Here is a 24,222-nt window from a genome sequence, read left to right on the forward strand (position 1 = left end):
TCTTGAGTCCCCTTCGGTGCATGAGTAAATTACCAAGCTTAAAAGAAGGTTCTAAACATTAGTGACTCCCTTGTTCTTAATGTGGTGTTTATGGAGGGAGCGTAATTGGCGGGCTTTTGAGGACTTGGACAGTTTAGGAGATCAGCTGCTTACTTCTTTCAGTTGTTCCTCATTTGACTGGTCTCGGGCTTAGGGACTCACATCTAGTGACTCCCTCCCTTTGTTCCTTAGCTCTCTCCTCTTTTGTATCTAATTTTCTTCGTTGTTCTTTTCTTCTTTTTTCCGTGTACTTTTTGACTGCTTTGTGCTTCTCTGCATAAAGTAGCTTTATATATATATATAACTTAAATATATATATAGTAGTAGTAGTCATGGAAATATGATTGTGGTAGTTTATTGGGATAATGGTATCTTTTACTATTTACACATTGGTAATTTCTTCAACTGCTAGACATAGGCCATTGCCTTTGTGCGTGACCTTTGCTTGGTCCTTTTAGTCACTAAGTACCTCTTTTTCTTTTTGTTGATAAGATTCTTTTGAGAGAGAGAGAGAGAGAGAGAGAGTGCATCCTCCTCTTGTAAGGGCAAGGTAGAGGGTAAGTTCTTGGATTCAAGACCCACTGGGCGTGTGTAATTGCCAACAAAAGGAAAAGATAAAAACAGGCCCAGTTTTATGTTTATCTGTTGATTGTTTTGCTGTTATATTATATACTTAAATTGTAAGAAATGCCATATCCCTGTGTTTGAGGGGTATTGGCCAAGTACCTGCTATATGGATTTTGAAAAGGTTCTTGATTTCTATGAAAAAGTCATGCCAGAATTATACTATGGTTATTGAGAAGAAAATATATAAGAACGGGTAGGAGGGAACAATCTTTCCTCTCTATTACCTTAAAACCTCAAATTTTCATTCCTCTTGAAATTGGGAGGAATGAGAGGGAATAGAATTAGATTTAATGAATTTTTTACTAAAGCTCCCAAAATACCTCTATATATTCAACATTTTATTTTAAAATAGGGGTTTAATAGTAATATTGTCATAAAATGAATCCATTTTATTTCTTCTATGTTATTCTCGACATTTTATTTTAGAATAGAGGTTTAATAGTAATATTGTCATAAAATGAATCAATTATATTTCTTTTATGTTACTCTCAAACAAGATTACTAACATTCCATTCATTTTTATTCTTTTCCATTCCTTTATTTTGCCTATGAAATATTTGGGGATGCCGTTGGGGACTTCTTTTAAGACAGCTTCAATTTGGAATCCTATTTTAGAGAAAATGGAGAGGAAGTTATCTAAGTGGAAGCGTCTCTATTTATCTAAGGGTGGTAGGCTCATGTTACTTGAGAGTACTCTCTCAAGCCTCCCAATGTACTATTTATCTCTTTTTACTATTCCTAAATTTGTGGCTGCTAGATTGGAAAGTATTCAGAGGAATTTTCTTTGGGGGTCTTTTGAGGGGAGTTTCAGATATCCTTTGATGGCTTGGGAAAATGTGTGTTTACCTGTCGAGATAGGTGGTTTGGGGATAAGAAGTGTGGTGTCTTTTAATCAAGCTTTATAAGGGAAATGATTGTGGAGATATGGTCATGAAGTTTCCCATCTTTGGCAGCGAGTTATCTCCACAAAATATGGTGAGGGTCAAGGGGGATGGTGTACTAAAGTGTGTAGGAGGACTCATGGGTGTGGATTATGGAGAAGCATTTATGGAGGGTGGGAGAGCTTCTCTAAGCATCTGTCTTTTGTAGTGGGTGAAGGCTCTCGTATCCGCTTTTGGCATGATAGGTGGATTGGTGATAATACTCTTAAAGATTGCTATCCTGAGCTTTATGTGTGTTCAGCGGTCAAGGATGCTTGTATCTCTGAGGTTTTGTGGATTCTAGAAGGGGGTACTGTTAGAGTATGGGATTTAAGGTTTTATAAAAATTTTAAAGATTGGGAGCTATTTACATCTTATTCTCTTTTCCAGCTTATCCAAACTCATATTCCTTGGGGTGATAGGAGTGATACTCTTGGCTGGCGGCTAAAAGGTGATGGTAAGTTTGACATCTGGTCTTATTACCATGCAATTTGGGGTGCTTCGAATTCTTTGTTTCCTCGGAAGGGTGTTTGGAAACCAAAGATTCCTAGGCGAGTGGCTTCTTTTTGTGGACAGTTGCACATGGTCGGATCCTCACTTTGGATAATCTAATACTTAGGGGTTGCTCGTTGGCTACTTGGTGTTGTATGTGTTGTTGTGATGGGGAGTCGATAGACCACCTTCTTCTTCATTGTCCTGTTATTCATTTCCTTTGGACTTTTATGCTTCAAGCTTTTGGTATTCATTGGGTTATGCCAGGTTCAGTGGCGGGTTTGTTATCTTGTTGGCATCAGTGGCTTGGGAATCATAATTCGGACATTTGGAATTTGGTTCTAGGGTGCTTGATGTGGATTGTGTGGTTGGAACGAAATTGTCGTTCCTTTGAGGATAATGAGAAGATGTTGGATGAGTTAAAAGTTTTATGCCAACGTAGTCTTTTGGAGTGGTCTCGTTGTTGGGGTTTTACTGATTGTTCTTCTCTCTTTGAGTTTATGCCTTCCCTTAGCTTAGTTTCCTGATTACTCTTTTTTTTTGTGCTGTTTGTTCTGTTTTGTCTTGTTGTTTGTCATCGTGAACAACTTGAACTTTTTCTTATTTTCTCATTAATAATAGTTTTCTGATTACCTATAAAAAAAAAAAGATTACTTAATTTTATTCCATTCCTTTTTTTTCCCTTGCTTAAATGCATTCCATCCATTCATTTCCATTCTTTTATTCCCTTATGATCATTTCATTCCGTTCTCTTATAAACTCCCAAATGAAGACTATTGAAAATATAAAAGGGGAAACTACCAAGTAGTAGTACATGAGGGAAGCTACAAGGATCATCACATTTCACATAAATCTAAAAACTCCTCCAGAGAGGACTTTAAGTGACTACTTAAAGTAGTCATCCAATCATATAGAGAATGAAGTAAAGAACAGTTTTAATCAGAGAATGCTCAACCTCTTCAAAAGTGTGCTGGTTCCTTTCTTGAGTCCCCTTCGGTGCATGAGTAAATTACCAAGCTTAAAAGAAGGTTCTAAACATTAGTGACTCCCTTGTTCTTAATGTGGTGTTTATGGAGGGAGCGTAATTGGCGGGCTTTTGAGGACTTGGACAGTTTAGGAGATCAGCTGCTTACTTCTTTCAGTTGTTCCTCATTTGACTGGTCTCGGGCTTAGGGACTCACATCTAGTGACTCCCTCCCTTTGTTCCTTAGCTCTCTCCTCTTTTGTATCTAATTTTCTTCGTTGTTCTTTTCTTCTTTTTTCCGTGTACTTTTTGACTGCTTTGTGCTTCTCTGCATAAAGTAGCTTTATATATATATATAACTTAAATATATATATAGTAGTAGTAGTCATGGAAATATGATTGTGGTAGTTTATTGGGATAATGGTATCTTTTACTATTTACACATTGGTAATTTCTTCAACTGCTAGACATAGGCCATTGCCTTTGTGCGTGACCTTTGCTTGGTCCTTTTAGTCACTAAGTACCTCTTTTTCTTTTTGTTGATAAGATTCTTTTGAGAGAGAGAGAGAGAGAGAGAGAGAGAGAGAGAGAGAGAGAGAGCATCCTCCTCTTGTAAGGGCAAGGTAGAGGGTAAGTTCTTGGATTCAAGACCCACTGGGCGTGTGTAATTGCCAACAAAAGGAAAAGATAAAAACAGGCCCAGTTTTATGTTTATCTGTTGATTGTTTTGCTGTTATATTATATACTTAAATTGTAAGAAATGCCATATCCCTGTGTTTGAGGGGTATTGGCCAAGTACCTGCTATATGGATTTTGAAAAGGTTCTTGATTTCTATGAAAAAGTCATGCCAGAATTATACTATGGTTATTGAGAAGAAAATATATATATATATATATATATTGGGGGGGGGGGGGATGCTCTCTTATTACATACTAAAAAAAAAAAACTTATTATGCTCTCCTTTTTGGCAGTTGAGAACCTTTTTAATACGAAATGGCCTGTCAATTCTTTTTAAAGAAGGTCCAGCTGCTTACAAGACCTATTACTTAAGGTAAGGTTCCATGCATGTTTTACCATAAGATATGTATGAAATCTGAAATGTGGCACATACCTTGTACACTGCCTATTTTTTATATTTGGGTATGATTCTTACGTTGGGAAATCTTATGAAAAGGGGTTTGCCATTAGTGAATTGGTGTTGTATTTATCAAAGAAATAGGGAAACAGTGGACCACCTTTTACTTCACTTTGATGTTGCTTATGCTCCATGGGGGGATGTGCTTAAGATGTTTGGGATTCACTGGGTCATGCCCGGTCTGTGGCTAGTTTATTGTTTTGTTGGAGAAATTGGTTTGGACATGGCTTGGATTTTTGGAACTTGGTGCAGGGTTGTTTGATGGGGATTGTTTGGAAGGAGCGGAATCATCGTTCATTTGAAGATTCCAAAAATTCTGTGGATCAATTAAAATATTTGCTTCAGCACACTCTTTGATTGGTCTGGGTTTGGGGTTCAACACAGTGTTCATCCATTTTTGAGCTCATAACTTCTCTTAGAACCCTTCCATTTGACTTTTTTATTTTTTTATTTTTTGGTATTTGGATTGTTTGTGTTCATCATTGTGAAGAGTCTCTTTTTTATTTTTAGGTTTCATTAAATCTTTAGAAGCTTAGATGGTAGGGGTTAAAATCTAACTCTGACCCTAGAGGATTTCTACATTGATTTTTATGGATGTGCTCCATGTTAAACCCTAAAAGATCCATGCTCAAAATCTAATGTGAGAGCTAATTTGGTATTTATTGCGGTGGAGTAGACGACCATTCCTATTAAAATATCAATATAGAATAAATCCTCTAGTAACTATTCTTGAAAGCAGCAACAGTTCCTCGCCTAATGGTTAGTAATTCCTATATGAGAACTGCTACATTCAAAACATTTTCACAACACTTTAACAACAAATCTTAGGTCACAGGTTGTTACTAATTCTAATTTGAACCCACTGTTGAAATTAATTTTTTGCCCACCAGTAATAGTAAGTGACAACCTAACATCTAGTATCTATTGTGAAAATATTGTGAACATAGTATTTCTCATTCTTATATAAGCTACATGACTATATCAGAACTGTCCTTAAGAAACATATACATGACTTGCATTATTAACTTAATGATTTGAAGTTACTTGTTTGTAGTGACACATCAATGGTGCTAGTACATCCTTGATAATGTTATATTGCATTGGTCTCTCTCTCTCTCTCTCTCTCACACACACACACACACACACACGTATATAAGCTGGAACCTCAGTCATGGTGGTCAAAGGTTCTGTCAAGTGGCACATTCCTTGAGAAGAAAAGAGAATTTTCTTTGTTTTGCCTTCCACCTCATCAAAACTTGGATTTATGTCAATATATTAATTAACTGTCATGATTCTTATAAACAACAACAACAACAACAACAACAAAAATAATAATAATTGTCACGAGTTAACGGGTAAATGTAATTATTTCCATGTATTAATTATCATACATTATCTATAAATGGTGCACTAATTATATATATAATCAAAATGCATATGGTTATTTTTTCCAAATGCATTTATTTTCTTATAAGAAAGAAATTATTTTGAATAATTATTATCAAAAGGGAAAAAAAATATTTGATTTGGAATATGACATTCTACTTCATGTTTAGTCGCTTTGGCAACAACTACAACAAATACCATAAAAAAAAAAAAAATACATTCAGTCAATAAAAAAAAATAATTGTATGTTTAAATTAGTTGAAATAATCAAATATTTATGAATTCACCAAACTAATATGTTCAAATTTTTAATTATATTGATCTTAGAAATTTACGTGTCCTAGATCCTTTCTTGCTATGTAATTAAACAAAGTATTAATGGGGTACATGCATTTATTTTTATTTATAGGTGGTGCCTTAATTATTTTTGTAAAATGAATTTTTATTATTATTTTTCTAAGACTTGTATAAGAAGCATTTGATTTGGAATATGACACTCTTGCTCAAATTGAGATGCTTTGGCAACAATTGAAACAAAGTCCAGCAAAAGATAAAAGCAGATTTAATTACATGCACAATCAAGAATATAAAAGATGATCGTACACTTAAATTAGTGGAAGTATCTAAATATTTGTCAATTCACTCACGCAATTGATTCATATAATTAATTATCCTCTCTTTCTAATGACATGTAATATAACTAAAGTTGATTTCCGAAGAATTATAACACATAATGAATATTATATATGGGACATAATATAATTTCTTACAAAATGTTTCAAAATGCATCACATAAGACATCGGCTAGTTACTCTTAGAATTTTTATTATTTGGCTACCTTGTGAGTGGGCTTTTTTAGTAAACAATTTATCCTTTTTCTTTTGAACATTACAGGCAAATGAAAATATGGGGCACTTCAGCAGGAAAACAGAGGGAACTTAGTAAGATGCTTGATGAATGGTAATGCATTCTTTTGTGTCTCCTTACACTTTTTCTCACTTCTGGGATTCCTTTCAAACGTTGGTTTTTGCTATTCATGAAACTGAACGTTTTTCTTTCCCTTCACGTTCAGGGCTGTGTACATACGAAGAAAGTATGGAAATAAACAGCTATCGCAGTCAATATACCTTAGTGAAGCTGAGACTTTTCTTGAACAGTATGCAAAACGCAGTCCACGGAATCAGGCTCTGATAGGTTCTGCTGGTAACTTTGTAAGGGCTGAAGACTTCTTGGCCATTGTTGAGGGAGGCAGAGATGAAGAGGGTGATCTCGAGATGGAGCGGGAGATAGCACCATTAAGCCCAAGTCCCTCAGTAAAGGATATTGTTCCCAAGAAAGAGGGGTTAATTGTATTCTTTCCAGGTAAAAATATTTGCAATTAGCTAAAATTTTGCTTATTTTTCTTCAATGAAGTTGTTAACAATTAGATTTTATTTCCTTGGTTAACCCATTGAAGAAGAGAGGAAGGATCTGAAAAGTTATTTTTTGGGATTCAAGATAACTTGTTTCTATTTTATCAATTTATTGAGCTGTCCTATACTAAGTTGGACTGATCTGTAACAAGAATTGATTTATGTGGTTTAGACTTTCTTTTCAGTTCCTGGAATAGATCTTCTTATATTGAGATAAAAAAAGAGTCTGGGAATATGACACGGAAATTCTAGATGACCTACACTTACCAAAAAAACTCTTGATGGCCAACGTAAGAATGAATGCAGCCCTTCTATATGTTGCATGCTGGTGGCTTACATGGGTGAGCAGTGAGCTCTAGCTTTTCTTTGTATCTTCATAGCTCAAGTTAAGAACTTGGTTTGGATGGCTATTTTGAGATCTATTATTATAGATTTCATATCATATCATTGGTCCTGGTGACTTGGGACAAATTGGGGAAATTATCTACATGTGCTTGTGGTAAGGATTAGGGTTAGGAGGATCTGTGAATTTATTTTATAACCCTTAGAAAGAAGCTTTAGGATTCAAGAATTGATATAGTGTTGCAAAAAAGTAAAGAAAAGAAAATTGAATCTGCCCACAAATCCGTGAACTGTAGCATAACAGTGAACATGTGAACACTATCTGTGAATAGTGACGGAATATCTAAGAGTTAAGAGAAAAGAAGAAACCAGCAATAAGGCCAACATGTTTCAATACTCAAAACACTAATATTTTATTGATCTACTCTATCTCCTCTTTGAGTACATATATAATGACTCTTTCTTGTACTAGTAGCATTTGGACTTCTAGTTTGACTGGTAAACTAAAGACCTAATAAGGTAACTGTGAATGGTGACAAAATTCCTAAGAGAAGGGAAAAAGATAAGGAAAAGAAGAAAAGAACAATAAGTCCAACGTGCCTCAATACTCAAAAAATTAATATTTTATTGACCCACTCCACCTATTCAATATTAGGACTTTGTCTTGTACTAGTAGTCTTTGGATTCCTAGTTTGACTAGTAAACTAATAAAAGAGTAACTTGGACTAAAAGAAAAGAAAACCTAAGATATTTGGACCTCCTAGAAAATTCTAGACTCAATTAAATTACCAAATTACCTTCAGCTCACTGGGATTACAAAACTTACAGATTTTCCCCTAAATATGCAATTGACCCTAACTTGTTAAATAAAAATCCAAATTAAAAAATGTTTTAACCCTAGGACATATATAACTAAGACTTTCAAAACCACAGCATTTTACTTTAATTGGACTTTAGAAGAGCAAAAGGCCCAAGGCATTGCAAGATGAACCAATGTGAATGAGTGTAAGCTTCATTGCCCGAATACGATTGATGCTGACCCACTAGTTGCTACCAAGGTAGCAAGTGAGGCCAAGCGATGACAATTATAGGTTGTCACTGGGCATTCCTAGTCACAGGGAAGAGAGGTCAAATGGCAAGGCAAGGCCATACGCCCATTTGGCTCCTTGGGAGTATAGCTCACATTCTTTAGTTGACGAGATTGCAAAATAGTAACAAATCAGTCTTCCATGGATGTTGTTAGAATTATGGTTAATTGATTATATTCACCATTTCTTGACAGTTTAAACTTTTGGGAAATCGGTAATTTATCATGGTATTAGAGTAAGAGATCCTGAGTTTGATTCCTGTTTCCACTCTACCTCCCATTTACAATGTTAAAAATCATGTATTGGGCCCACTTATTAAGAGGGAGTTAGGCCCACACATGAAGGGTGTGTTAGAATTATGGTTAAATGATTAAAGAAATCAAATAATGAAGGAAATTTGTTGTATATTTCCTTATCTGTATAATGTGATTACATCTCCCTTTATAGGACAAAAAGTCTTATATCTCTATACAGGAAGAATCATAAAAATTATACAGTCAGTTATAAAGAGAGTGATTATTGGAGGAGATCATGTGATTGCTTCCTTAGAGGGCTCTAACAGCAATAGTGGTGGTTGACAAAGGTCAAATTTGGTATCAGAGTAAGAGATCTTGAGTTCAAAATGCCATGTATTAGGCCCTACTTATTAAGGAGGAGTTTGGGCACACAGGGGGGGTGTTAAAATGATGGTTAAGTGATTAAATTCTCCATTTCTTGTTAGATTAAGTTTTTGGGACAATCAGTGATTTATTAGCACATCTAGGGGTGTGTAGCCAACCAGCCAAAAACTGACCTTATCCAACCCAACCCGTCCAGTTGGGTCAATTTTAAGGGGTTAGTGGGTTGGGTTGGGTTGTGAGAATTTTTTTTTAGTGGGTCGGGTTGGGTTCAGGTCTAAGATTCACAAATTCACCTATCCCGAACCAACCCGCCTTTACTTTTTAATATATATTTAAATTAAAAAATATATTACACAATCTTGTTATTTACTTTTTTTTGCCCCTTTTCCTAAATAAAACTCAAACCATAAGTTCTCAACGAATAGTTTGTGTTGGTCGGTGTTATGCTCGGGATTATTTGATTATAAATTTGCTTTTATTTGTGGTAGAGTTGTTCTAATGCTCAATTTAACAATAGTAATAATAATAGTAATTAAAAAAAAAATTCCAACCTGTGTGTCCAACCAAATTCATGTGGGTTGGGTTGGGTTGGACTCCTATATTGGGTTGGGTTGGGTTGGGTTGAGTTTTTTTAACCCACCATGGTGGGTTGGGTAGAAAAAAAACCCCTCAACCCGACCAAACTTGACCCATGCCCCTATACAAGGTTGGGTTGGGTTGGACTCCTATATTGGGTTGGGTTGGGTTGAGTTTTTTTAACCCACCATGGTGGTTGGGTTGAAAAAAAACCCCTCAACCCGACCAAACCTGACCCACGCCCCTAGCTGCATAACCTGGGGAAGGCTTTATATTGGTGATGAATATTTTCAGGTAGCTGTCTTGCTGATGTTCTTTTTCAACCCTAGTTTTGGACCTTATTAGAACTTAAGATGATTGCATGTTTGAAGTCAAGTAACACTTCTATACTAACGTTATACTTTATTTCTACTTTGTATTTGCATTCAACAAAATGTATTTGTGTCACAGAGCAATTTCCCTCCATCTTTATGTAGAAAGAAACAGCTTGTCTCCTAGTTGTCTGCTCTTGAATATTGTGAAATTTGTACAGTTATCTTCTGTTATTGTTGCTTTCAATACATTTGAATAAAGTGATAACCACTTCTGGATCGCCATTTGCAGGGATACCAGGTTGTGCTAAATCTGCACTTTGCAAGGAATTACTAACTTTACCTGGAGGACTCGGAGATGATCGGCCTGTCAACAGTCTCATGGGTGACCTTATCAAAGGTATGACACTGTCCAGATGTTTTAAACCGATGCCTTACGAATCTGAGTCATCTGTATAGGTTTTGAATGACCTCCATCATGTCATTGTGTCTTCATATAGTTTGTGATGCCATCCTAGTATCCTACACAGCATCTATGTCATGTTTCTTTACAAGTTTGATCAAGTTAATGATAATATCAAGTTCTCTTTAATACAATTGTTACTTATGACATGTAAATTATTGAATCTCGAATTCTTTCATAGTTACTCAAAATGTTTGCATAGTTGTAGTGGGTTAACATCATTATGACTGGAAAATGGCTTTATTCAGCACCTAGAATAATTTATACTGGAACCATTCAGAATAACAATCTTACTATAGTTATGTTAACTGTAATTTGAAGCTTACCTGCATATTAGTGGGGGATAAAAGGGATGTATGTTATGGAAAAAGACTTGTCGTTTCAGTGTAACAATTATTTGAAATCCTATTAATTATGGGTGAACTGTTCACCATTATGGTCAAATGTATGAATTTTATGTGAATGAATGAGTAATATATTAGAAATAAGGCTGTTAGAAAAACAGCTTCCTCATCCCTATTGTCTCATGGGGAGCTGTTGATGATTAGAGCATTAGAAATGTCATCACTTCTTAATAGATTAATATTTATCTTGATTTAGTGTTCGTTTGGCATGATTAATTTTGTCAACTTATTTTACTATTTGGCTTATTTTTGCTACTATTCATAGGTCCCACTGCACTTCTTAGTACTATTTATGTGTCCTACTAATTTTAGATATCATTATTAGTAGATCATGATAAAAATGAGATATCATGTCAGTTTATCCCCCACCATTGTAAGGCGTAGGCATAATGGCATATATAGATCAGTGCTTCATTCTTTTTAATCCAGTTGTCTCAAGGTACAATTTTTTTATTGTTAAGTTACACACCACCAGGTGGATCTTGAACCACGACCTCACCCTCTTCCTTTCTCTCACAAGTAGAATTGGAAAAGTATCATTTAAGTTAGAGCTAAAAGTATAAATGTAATGCAGAAAGAATTGATTGATCATCGAAAACCCTAATTTTTAGCATTAAAGCTCTTAACCTTATTATGAGGAAATAGATTTTTTTTTTGTTATTCTGTATAATATGCTGCAATTGTAGGAGCACTTATTGGGTTTCCCTATTGTTAAGATGCTGGAATGATTTGAATTTTATATGGGTTCAGTTGCAACTCATATCCCAGCAAAATAATATATTTGTATTACATAACAGGAAAATATTGGCAGAAAGTTGCAGATGAGCGCAAGAGAAAACCATACTCGATAATGCTTGCAGACAAGAATGCACCAAATGAAGAAGTATGGAGACAGGTAAATTTGCTCTGTCTACTTCTATAACATGATTTACTCAGAAACCCTCTTCACTGCTTTGATAATCAAAACAAATATGTATACCCAGATCTTGATCCTCTTAATGATAGTTATACGAGTTTTGGAAATAGTATGGTATTACTCTTTTATGGCTGCTGGGGAAATCCCAATCCATTCTAATGAGATAAGGAACATAACTATTGCAATGAACTTCAGAAAAATTGAGTCTAATCTTTAGGTTTGATTTTAAATGTGATTTGAATTGGATTTGCTCTTGGTTGGTCAAAACAGTGTTAACTAAAATGTATTGGTTTTGAGCTCTTTTTTTTTTTTTTTTTTTTTTTGGATAAGTAACGGAAGATATAGATTAAAGAAGAACACAGCCCCGTACATAGGAAATGTACAAGACAGGCAAACACATCAGGAAACCAAATTACAATGATCAAACAAAACAAGAAGAGAAAGACAAGAAAAAGATGGTATAACTAAACACCATTCGAGAAGAGTAAAAAAGAAAAAAGACTTAAACTCAAGAATGGACCGTTCGTGACCCTCAAAGCTTCTGGCATTCCGTTCCCGCCAGATACACCGCATCAAACAGTGCGGCACCATCCTCCAAATAACTATATTATGATGATGCCTGAAGTTACATGACCAACAATCCAACAAATCCACAACCCTTTGAGGCATCACCCAACAAATACCAAACTAGCAAAAGACCATACTCCACATCTCATAGGCCACAGGACAGTGAAGGAGGAGATGATCAACAGATTCCCCACACCTTTTTCACATAAAACACCACTCAAGGACAACAAAATGCCTCTTCCAAAGGTTATCTATAGTTAGAATCTTGCCTAAGACCGCAGTCCAAGAGAAAAAGGCTACCTAGGGGGAACCTTCGATTGCCACATCATTTTCCATGGGAAGGGAGTGGCGGTAGAGGGGGATAGGGAGTGATAATACTTGCTCACCACGAAACTCCTACTATTGGCCGGCTTCCAACAAAGCTTGTCAGAACCAACACCTCGCACCTTAGTGGAGTAAATCAGAACCATACATGAATCCAAAGATTGTGACTCTTGATCATTCACTAGGCGGCGAAACTGAAGGTCCCAAAAAATTCTCCCATTAGCAAAGCACATAACCTTGGAGACTGAAGCATCCCTTGTCCTACTGATATTATATAAATCTGGAAACGTCTCCTTAAGAGGACAATCCCTACACTACACATCATCCCAAAACTTCACACGAGAACCATCACTCACATCATACCGAAGGAACTTAGAAAAATTCAACCAGCCTCTTCTGATGGACTTCCACAAACAAACACCATATACTCCAGACACGGATTTCGAACACCAACCACCCTACTCATTCCCATACTTTGCCCCAACGACCCTTCTCCAAAGGGCATCATTCTCCACACCATAACGCCACAACCATTTGGCTAAAAGGGTAGAATTAAACCTTCTCAAGCATCGAATGCCAAGCCCTCCATTCTTCACTGGCCTACAAACCTTCGACCAACTTACTAAATGAAGTTTACGTTCGTCACCAATACCATTCCAAAGAAAGTCTCTTTGTAAATCCTCCATCCGCTTGGCCACCTTAACTGGAATAGGGAAAAGGGAAAGAAAATACGTGGGCAGGCTAGAGAGAGTACTCTTAATGAGGGTGACCTTGCCCCCCTTAGATAAATACAATCTCTTCCATCCAGCTAGCCTTCTCTCCATCTTCTCCAAAATAAGATTCCAAATTGTCTTGTCTTTAAAGGAGGCACCCAACGGAAGACTGAGATATTTCAGCGGAAGAGCAGACTCTCTACAGCCCAATATCTCTACAAGCTCAATTATATTAGGCACATCCCCAACTGGAACCAATTCAGACTTATCTAAATTAATTTTTAGCCCTGACACCTCCTCAAATCTAGAGAGAATCCCACGCAGAACTGTTATATGATTGCTGTCAGCATCACAAAACACAAGAGTATCGTCCGCAAACAACAAATGGGACACTGTCAACAAGGAACCAGATGCCCTCCCCACTGAGAAGCCCGAAAACTGACCAGTCACAATAGCAACGTCTAACATACGGCTCAAAGCCCCCATGACAATATCAAAGAGAAAAGGGGATAACAGATTACCTTGCCTCATTATAATGTCTCAAGTTAAAATAGTTTCTAGTAGTTTGAGTTGTGGGTTTAGTAGCATATAGTAATTATCTCAAAAAAAAAAAAAAATCTAGTAACTAGTAAGGAATTAATGGAATAAGCTCTTGTTTAATGATGGAGGGAATTGGATGATTAATTCTCTGTTTGGGATGCTAAGTTGCTTAGAGAATGAAAGGTTAGGCTAGCTCTTCAAGAGACACACTCTTGAAAAGATACCCTAGAGGTATGGGGTTTATTCACACAAATTCAACTAGTTACAATGAGGGCGGCCTTACTTATTTATAGTTACATAAGCAAGCTTCTGATTAGCTAGGAAGTTAGTTACAATAACCTGCCATGTTGCTGCCATATGATTGATCTAGCCTAACAAACTCCCTAACTAACCGATAGGCTATTGTACTTATCACTAACAATCTATTAGCTAAATAACTGTCTATTACAAGTGATAAAGTTTGTTACAAGTAAAAGGAAGTACTTATCATACAACATAAGCACTAATGCTGATCATAAGGAACTAATGAATGGACTTTCTGGACATTAACAAGTATTAAATTTCCTGCTCCAAGCTGGCAAATTTCAGTACTTGGCTGCAGCATGGTTGTAACATGCTGGCAGCCCCTTACAGCCACATGCAGCCACTAAGGACACTACAAATGGACTGCGTCAGGACACCCCCTCTTAGGAACATACTTGTCCCCAAGTGTCAGTTGAGTGAATATGATATGAGGCATGATAGGGCAGCAGGTGATGCACATTAAAACTATTGGAGAAGTGCATGTGATCTGCTAGTCCCACTGGTCTGCATACTCAGTAGTTGCTGCGTCAAGCTGTTACATCGTGCTAGAGATTAAGGATGGTTGCTGCTGTGTCAAGGCTGCAAGTGTAAGCAGTTATGTAGATGCTCTTGCATCCAACCTTCTTCATCTTGACCATGGGTTTGGGGTTTGCTTTCTCCTGTTGAAAGAAGATTTCTTTTGTGATTGGGCTGATCCTTCAATTCCAGAGTGATCAAAACTTCTTGTGACACCATATCCTTGTTAACTTGTTTCTTCTAAGACACTTGTCATCCCCCATTTCTTTCCTTGGAACTTGCAAGACGTTTGTTGCTAATGATAAATCTCTTCTTCCTCTATATGAGCATCTTCTCCTTCTTTCATGTATGGATCATATATGGGTTCCCCACCACAACAACCACAACCCCCCAACAAAAAATTGTCTTCAATCATCAATACGGTATTGCTCACTTCTTCTTATATTGATCATACATGGGTGCATTCATCAACATATCTTCTTTGGGTGCTAGCAAGGTATTATCAAGGATCAAAACTATACCTTCTTTTTCAATCCCTTCCATCATCAAGGATTTTCCTTTTAACTGCTTGGCTGACTTCCTCCAGTTAGTGGCCTCATGGACTTCTCTTCCACACTTGTAACATGTGAAAGTTCCATTACTTGTGTTAGGTTTGCATGTAATGGCTGCCTTTGATGAATCAGGTGCTGCATTAACAGAAAAACAACCTGCTGCATTTCCCTGGTCATTCTTGGTCTGCCAAGAATCATTTTGTAGATAGCTTGCATATAGATAGTTGAAAGGCAGAAATTGCTTTTGTAATTTCCACTTCATTTTGAACCATCTTGGATCTTTCCTTTACACTTACTAACTGTCTGAACTTGGAGTTGTCCCCACCGAGCGGAAGCTCTCCCTCTCAGCTTGATAGAGACCAACTTCGCCTTCTTGGACTTCATAGTACTCAAAGATCCTCTCAATTTGATTCAATTAGTCCAAAAATTCTTCAGGATTCAGGCTCCCTGGGAATTTTGGAAGGTCAACTTTGATTTCTGTCTCCCATTTAGGCTCTTCTCTTTGAGGAACTTGCAGATGCGTAGGACCTGGCCTTGGTTCTTGCACGGGCACTTGCTGATTTCCTCTCACAGGTTGGCCAAATGGGTTGTTGAAGTAGCTGTTGCTATCTGCATCAGCATCTTCAGATTGTTCACCACCACGTCTGTGATGATGAAGCTGGCTTCTCCTAACTTCCTTGGTCAGGGATGTTAATTGTCTCCTTAGCAATTTTACAGTCTGCTCCAAAGTCATCTGGGGCTCTTATTATCCAATTCCCTCCATTTAATCTTTTGAAGAATGCTCTACTTTGTTGATTGGAATGTAATAAATCTTACTGATGTATGTCTCACTTGATCTTCCCAAAGGCACATACCATATAACTTGCTTAAATTCAGTGAATGGTCAAAGTTTTCCCCTTAACACAAAGACATTATTGACTACATAATGAAAAGTAAATAGATGGCAGGTTCATCATTTTTAAATGCCAACAAATATTGGACTTGCATGACTGTGTAGAGCTGAAATGTACTTTCCACTTGTGCAGATTGAAGACATGTGCCACAGAACCAGAGCCTCTGCAGTTCCAGTTGTACCTGATTCTGAAGGTTATACCTCCTGTCATTCACAATATATTAATCTTCTTGGTGTTCTCTGTTGGTAGTCATTTATATGCATCCTTCGGCTGCATATTTTTTCATATTCTTGTGAAGTTTATTTTGAAATATATTTTGGCTTGTTGACAATTGATTTCATGCTTTATTTACCAACATACTTAATTAAATTCATGCTAATGTCAACCTTATTTTAAGATTTTTCTCTGAGGCATAATAGTCTTCACAGAAAATTTTCATTAAGTATGTAAACCATGAAGCTTCTGATATATACTGCAAACCCAAACAAATTTACATTTTAGTTCTTTCTTTTAACTTTTATTTTTTTGTTCCTTTGAGGCATTTATTATTCTGGGAATTGGGTCTTTAGATAGACTTTAATTGCTGTATAGGTTTGCTTTGGAAGCCATGGGGTTAGGCCATGTATATACTTCCTATTTGTTTGAGAAAATGTTGTTAGAGCTGCTTAGTTGCTTAGTTGATTTCTTGAAAAATAATAAATGTCTTGCTAACTTAATATCCATTTATGTTCTCTTTTAAATTGTATGTGATCTTTCAAATGTGCAGGAACTGATACAAATCCATTTTCTCTTGACGCATTAGCTGTTTTCATGTTTCGTGTGCTTCAACGAGTTAATCATCCGGTATATGTTCAGTTCTGATTCTACAAGATGTGTTGTCAGACACCTAACCTCTCTAAAACAAGAGTACCATCTACCTAGTAAAACTTTTTGCTTGAAATCTGCAGGGAAATCTTGACAAGGGATCTCCAAATGCTGGCTATGTGCTGCTAATGTTTTATCACCTTTATGAGGGCAAGGCATGATTCCCCACCCTCCCTTCTCCTTCTCTCTCTTTTATCTGTTATAATGCAGATGCCCCCATTTCTGTGGTTTTTTCTGAAGTTTTCTATTTGTTGACATTTTACAGAGTCGCAATGAGTTTGAGGGTGAACTAGTTGAGCGATTTGGCTCACTTGTGAAGATGCCATTGCTGAAATCAGATAGGTACTTAGCAAGTTTTCTCCTAAGTTACTTGGCTTCCAACCGAAACCACATAATACTGACTTACCAAAAAAAGACCCTCATTAGAATAGTTCTTTGCTACTGTGCTGTGGACAGTAGTGCTACAGGTCAGTTATGTGGATTTTAATTAAATCTCTAATATAGGCTAGGAAGCACGGATACAGGCACGGGTACAAGTACGGCACCCCAAATGAAGCATCTGTGCTTCCTGGAATATAGGCCCACTTCACAATAAAGGAATGTCCTTATTTTAATAAGCAGTGAAATTTAATCCAACTCAAATCCCATGCCAACCCTACACTATTCCTTCCACCATCTCATTGTGTGATACAGTGGATTTGGAGGGAGGGAATGCTCATAGTTTTGAGGACATCGAAAAAAACATACCAGATATTAAATTTTTCTTTGAAGAACTCTGTCTGATTGGATGTCTACTATGGGTTATATTTCTCTATCTTCAATTTATGAGTTGATTGATATCTGTAACTTGAGGAATTGATTCCATCCGTATACACCCAGTATACTTTGGGAGACTTTTTTCTTTTTGTGTATTAATAAAATTTTATTACTTATTAAAAAAAACTATTTCCCCACCAAAATTAAAGATTGAGGCTGACACAGATCTGCCCCTTCTATTATAAGTATTTTTTGTACGCTCATATCACTACCTTTACAGGATGATTTATTACCATTATTACAAGCTGAGATTTAAGTACTTGTGATGCATAACACTATTGTTTTTTGTGCTTTTTTTTGGGCATTAAAACAGGAGTCCACTACCTGATCCTGTAAAGTCTATTTTAGAGGAAGGAATAAATCTATACAATCTTCACAGTTCCCAACATGGAAGGTTCGTGATTAACATTTTACCAGCATATCATGGATATGGGTTAATACTCATGTATATAATTATATATCTGTAATTTGTGCATATTAGTTGAAGCAATATCCTCGGGACAACATTTAAAAGCTATCCATAATTACAATTTCTGTACTTTATCAAGTGTCTAGAATCTTCTATGAGAAAAAGTATAAAATATGCAAGAAATATGTATAGGGTTAGAATACAATGCATAATATGTTACATTGTATAAGCCCCCAATATCGTTTCAGCTTATCTAGCTCTGGGAAGGAGTGGAAGAAGTAAGGGGATTGTCAAAATTTAGGATCCCATCAGGGGCGGCTTTATGTTCAAGCTAGGGGGTTCAAATGAACCCCCTGCCCTGTCCAATTTTATTTATTTATTTTTAATTTTTTTTCATATATAATTTTTTTAAATTTTGGTTTGACCTCTAAAATAAAATTTTAAACACCTTGACCCTAAATTTTATTTGGACCCAACTGAAATAAATTTGAATATGATCATTTTAATGCTTCTTTCACAATAAAGGTTATGTGGCAAGTTAGAATTGGTTTTTATTTGACCCATAATTGACATTACTTTTTTACTTACCTTTAACAACTTGTCACCTAGATTTTATTGGAAAATTTTTATGAAAGTATTTTGTCAGAGCACTACTCTTACAATATTTAATTTTATAAAAAAAATATAAAAAAAAAAGTATCAAATTTTTGCCCCTTCATTTAATATAAAAAAAAAAAAAAAACTTCTCTTCTGGACTCTGGTGGCTTACTTTGTTTTTGATAGCAGAATGAAGTTATTTTTCCCTACACTTTTCTTTTTCATAAGCAAAAAATTACACCACTATTAGAAGCAACAGATCTCTATCTACATATGTGATTCTTTCTTCATTTTCCTTATCTCTCTCTCTCTCTCTTTTATGTTTTCTTAGTCTTTTTCTTTGTTTGATCAAGTAGTTTGATAAATGCTCTATAGATTTATTTTTCCAAGAAGTCTTTTAGGTGCTTGCTAAAATTCCAAGAGATTGACCACGTGTTTGATTAAAAAGCCATACGCTTTGAAAGCAAAAGCTTATATTAGTTACTTTTTTTTTCTTAGTCTCGCATTTGCTCCTAGTCCTACTCAACAGATCTCTATCTACATATGTGATTCTTTCTTCATTTTCCTTATCTCTCTCTCTCTCTCTTTTATGTTTTCTTAGTCTTTTTCTTTGTTTGATCAAGTAGTTTGATAAATGCTCTATAGATTTATTTTTCCAAGAAGTCTTTTAGGTGCTTGCTAAAATTCCAAGAGATTGACCACGTGTTTGATTAAAAAGCCATACGCTTTGAAAGCAAAAGCTTATATTAGTTACTTTTTTTTTCTTAGTCTCGCATTTGCTCCTAGTCCTACTCCTAGGTGTGTTACTATTCTTCTTTATCATATATTTTTATTTAATTGATATTACATATAAATATAGTAAATATCTATTAATTTGACAAAAATGTATGATTAATTATTTAATTATATTTTTATACATTCAATCGTTGTGGTGTTGTGGTCTTACCAATCTTTAAACTATTAATAAATGTTTTAGACTATTGTACAATGTAGTTGTATTGTATACTAAATTGAATTTAAAATACTATTTTATATTATTGTATATAATATGGAAATTGTATATACAGAAAAGAAAAAAAAAATTGTCGTTTTATTTTTCACTTGCCCCCCATGACAAATTTCTAGCTCTACCATTGCTCACCTTCCTAAAAAAAAAAAAAAATCCTGAAGCTGCCATTGGATCCCATGACTAAGTTGAACCAGAGCAGTATGAGGTGATGGTAAATCTTCAAATAAAGTTGATTCATTCAGAGATCAATGGAAATTCAAAATTGGGCTGACCAAACTGATAGTGTCAACAGAGCATTCTTGGTGAAAGAAAGAAGATCAATGGATCATCTCTTGTTGCTTCATTTGGTCACACGAAAGCTTTGCTCTTTTAGCTTCTACTTTGTTCCACAGGCATTAACAATTGTGATATTCAAAGTTTGGCAATAAAAAGAGGAGACTGCCATCGAAAACTTTGGGACTGTTTATTGTTGGTGCTATTTGGCAGTAAAGAAAGAGTTGAGCTGAAAAGGTTGAGTACTTGAGTCGCCAATTCAAGTATGCTTTTATTGGAAGTCTTCACTTCACTTGTGGAAGCTGCTTCACCCCCCTTATTTTACATATTTTTTAACCTTTTCTGTTGCACGTGTTAATGCTTGCTTGCACTCTAGGGGTTGTCAAATGCTTACACTATTTACATCAAACTGCATCCGTACTAATTCCCATAAAGGTGTACTGACTTGTACATAATTGATCTTGTGGAGTACTTATAAACACAAAATCAATAATGGTAATTATAAACTTATTGTTGAGGGTGCAGCTTATTTGTGCAATGCATACAACTAAGTTTGCACTCTTTATTTGTCTTTGCTTTCTTCTAAGCTTTCTTCTCTACTTCACTTCATGTATATCAAATAACAATCTTAGATCTTTTAATTTCTCTTCTCTCCTGTTTGAGATTCTTTTGTTTTATCTGGAATTGACTCCCAAGGGATGTTATCTGCTTTGGCCTCCCATTATTGTTTTACTACTACTGCTACTTCTGTCTCTTCTTTTGTGTGTGGTTGCATCTTACATGTTCTCTTTTAAATATTAGATTGGACTCTACCAAGGGATCCTATGCAAAGGAGTGGGTTAAATGGGAGAAACAATTGCGGGAGGTTTTATTCGGCAATACTGAGTATCTTAACTCTGTACAGGTCAAATTATTTTCTTTTCTTTTGGTTATGTTTTGTAATTTGATCTATTCAGTTCAGTTTAGCGTCAATGATGTTCTTTGAAATCAAGCTGATCAAATAATTTTTTAAATCACTAGAGGAATCTTATTTACAATTTCCATGGCCCCAGGTTCCATTTGAGTTTGCTGTCAAGCAAGTGTTGGAACAACTAAAAAATATTGCCAAGGGTGATTATTCAACACCAGATACTGAGAAGAGGAAGTTTGGAGCCATTGTTTTTGCTGCTGTCAATCTGCCTGTTACAGAAATCCGAACCCTCCTTGATAATGTATGTAAACAATCTGCCTTCTCATCTATTATTTTCAGAATGCTATTTACTTGAGATAACTAACCAAAACTGAATGAATTAATTTAATTTTGATATTTTGAACTACTAAATTTCATCCATAAGCCTGCCTGAGGGCATTGATCAGAACTAGTGGGGGCTCGTTTGGCTCTCTAAAACTACAGTCTGAGCTTGGGTATTAATATTGCAAAAATATGGAGTTTGGTCTTTTGAATAGGAGATCTTGGTTTTCCAACGTCCATTGGATAAAACAATTGGTTTGACTTTCTGATGCAAGACTTTTCAAGAGGCAGGTCTAAGGTCCACCTCTCAGGGCCCAATCTAGGCTAGAGGAAAGGATTTTTATTTTATATTCACAACTTAAAATATTCAAAGGCATCATGATTACTGTAGATATTCACTGCTGCCTTCAATGGAATGCTCTTGCAACTTTTTGTTGGTGGTTAAGAATATGAGCAGTCAAAATGTATAATTGGGACTGATTAGAAGTTATATAAAAGCTAAATTCAAATTCAAATTTTATCCTTGGAAGTAGTTCAATTTACCTTAAAAAAAGACTTTTCTGTTTACATGGCCCCAGGTTCCATTTGAGTTTGCTGTCAAGCAAGTGTTGGAACAACTAAAAAATATTGCCAAGGGTGATTATTCAACACCAGATACTGAGAAGAGGAAGTTTGGAGCCATTGTTTTTGCTGCTGTCAATCTGCCTGTTACAGAAATCCGAACCCTCCTTGATAACGTATGTAAACAAACTGCCTTCTCATCTATTATTTTCAGAATACTATTTACTTGAGATAACTAACCAAAACTGAATGAATTAATTTAATTTTGATATTTTGAACTACTAAATTTCATCCATAAGCCTGCCTGAGGGCATTGATCAGAACTAGTGGGGGCTCGTTTGGCTCTCTAAAACTACAGTCTGAGCTTGGGTATTAATATTGCAAAAATATGGAGTTTGGTCTTTTGAATAGGAGATCTTGGTTTTCCAACGTCCATTGGATAAAACAATTGGTTTGACTTTCTGATGCAAGACTTTTCAAGAGGCAGGTCTAAGGTCCACCTCTCAGGGCCCAATCTAGGCTAGAGGAAAGGATTTTTATTTTATATTCACAACTTAAAATATTCAAAGGCATCATGATTACTGTAGATATTCACTGCTGCCATCAATGGAATGCTCTTGCAACTTTTTGTTGGTGGTTAAGAATATGAGCAGTCAAAATGTATAATTGGGACTGATTAGAAGTTATATAAAAGCTAAATTCAAATTCAAATTTTATCCTTGGAAGTAGTTCAATTTACCTTAAAAAAAGACTTTTCTGTTTATGTGATCCCACTTTCCTGTGGTTGTCTCTATTTTGTTTTCTTATTTGTCACTTGACAGTCGATGTTATTTTTAATTAATGAAAATGTTACATCCACAACATGTTCACAACAAATCCTAGCTAGTAAATTGTCTCTGGTTTTAATTTAAACTCACTAGTGAAATTACTTTTTTGCCTACTATTAATAACAGCCAATAACAACTTGTCACTTAAGATTTTTTGTAAAAGTGTTATGAAATATTGTGGACATAGCATTTCTCTTTAACAAATTTTCTTCATCATGTACATATCTAGGATTAAATGGATGTTTCACTATATGACTATTGTATTTGTCCAAGCAGTTAGCCGAAAACAATCCCAAGGTTGATGCTTTCCTAAAGGACAAGGATATGGTTAGAAGTCTTAATAGGGCTCATGTGACTCTTGCACACAAGAGAAGTCATGGTGTTACAGCTGTAGCTGGTTATGGCCTCTTCCTTCATCAAGAGGTCCCAGTGAATTTGACTGCTCTGCTCTTCTCAGATAAATTGGCTGCATTCGAAGTTTGCCTCGGTTCTGTAAATGGGGAAAAGGTTGTTTCCAAAAACCAATGGCCTCATCTTACCATATGGACTGGAGAGGGAGTAGCTGCCAAAGAAGCTAACACATTACCACAATTGCTTTCAGAGGGGAAGGCTACTCAAATTGAACTTAACCCACCTGTTACTGTATGCGGCACAGTGGAATTTTATTGAGTCTTCCTTTTTCTTCATTCCACTGCTCACTGCTCAGTGCAGCAGGTTCAATTCACAATGGTATGTAAATAGACAAGAACCTTTAAAAGCAACGAGTTTTGTGAGTATTAGGGTGATAGGTAAAGTGAATGCTTCGTTGAAGGGAAAAGTTTTGATACAGTTGAGATTTTTTTTCTCCTGAGAAATTTTGGATATATAGGCATTTGAAATAGGAGAAGCGGATGATTGAATTCTTCAATGACAAGTTTATATGATATCAGTAAATGAAAAGTACAGACTGTTTTATGACAAACTTCATTTGTTGCTGTCAAAAAAGTACTAAGTTTATTTCGCTTACTTTACCACATTTAACTGTGATCTATAGACTGAAATGTATATAGAAACAACTGTAAAAAAGGACTTCTATCACCCTGTACAGGTTACACAACTGCGCTGTAACTAAATTATGCAATGAAATTCCGCTCTGATTTTTATATTGAGTAAGTTTTAAGCATTCTCTGAAGCACGAATAATGGTGTTCATTTTTCTCACATTCATGGTGAGGTCTATTTATTAAATTTATGATAAAGGCTACCATGAATGCGAAAGGAGTGAGCATTATTTCTTTTACTCTAAGAGTACCTCAAAATTTTCCTATTATAGTGTAGCTTAAAGAAATTTGAATGATGTTGGCTTGTCATGTGAAAGCTGTGGTTTATAGTTTTTTTTTTTTTTTTACCTTACTAGTTACTACTGCTATAATACTCTGTATCATGTTTAGATGAACCCACCTCCACTTAATGACAAATGGAAAAAAATATAGAAGGTTCAAATAATCTTCTTGTCCTTTTTTTTTTTTTGAGAAGAATATTCTTCTCGTTCTT

General features: G+C 35.7%; 1 protein-coding gene across 1 annotated transcript in view; it reads left to right on the forward strand.

The window, feature by feature from the left end:
* Positions 1–23,834, forward strand: part of LOC112038976 (tRNA ligase 1) — a 41,593-nt gene extending 17,759 nt beyond the window's left edge. The window contains exons 15-27 of the mRNA XM_065772207.1: positions 4,015–4,094; positions 6,459–6,524; positions 6,637–6,926; positions 10,206–10,313; positions 11,578–11,675; positions 16,236–16,296; positions 16,870–16,946; positions 17,051–17,122; positions 17,233–17,309; positions 18,097–18,177; positions 20,873–20,975; positions 21,124–21,282; positions 22,967–23,834. Of these exons, the coding sequence (XP_065628279.1) occupies positions 4,015–4,094; positions 6,459–6,524; positions 6,637–6,926; positions 10,206–10,313; positions 11,578–11,675; positions 16,236–16,296; positions 16,870–16,946; positions 17,051–17,122; positions 17,233–17,309; positions 18,097–18,177; positions 20,873–20,975; positions 21,124–21,282; positions 22,967–23,359 (1,665 nt within the window). The 3' untranslated portion in view covers positions 23,360–23,834. The remainder of the gene's footprint in view (positions 1–4,014; positions 4,095–6,458; positions 6,525–6,636; positions 6,927–10,205; positions 10,314–11,577; positions 11,676–16,235; positions 16,297–16,869; positions 16,947–17,050; positions 17,123–17,232; positions 17,310–18,096; positions 18,178–20,872; positions 20,976–21,123; positions 21,283–22,966) is intronic.
* Positions 23,835–24,222: the final 388 nt, after the last annotated feature.

Source organism: Quercus suber, unplaced genomic scaffold, assembly GCF_002906115.3.
Source record: "Quercus suber isolate HL8 unplaced genomic scaffold, Cork oak 2.0 scaffold_55, whole genome shotgun sequence".
In the NCBI taxonomy this organism is placed as follows: Eukaryota; Viridiplantae; Streptophyta; class Magnoliopsida; order Fagales; family Fagaceae; genus Quercus; species Quercus suber.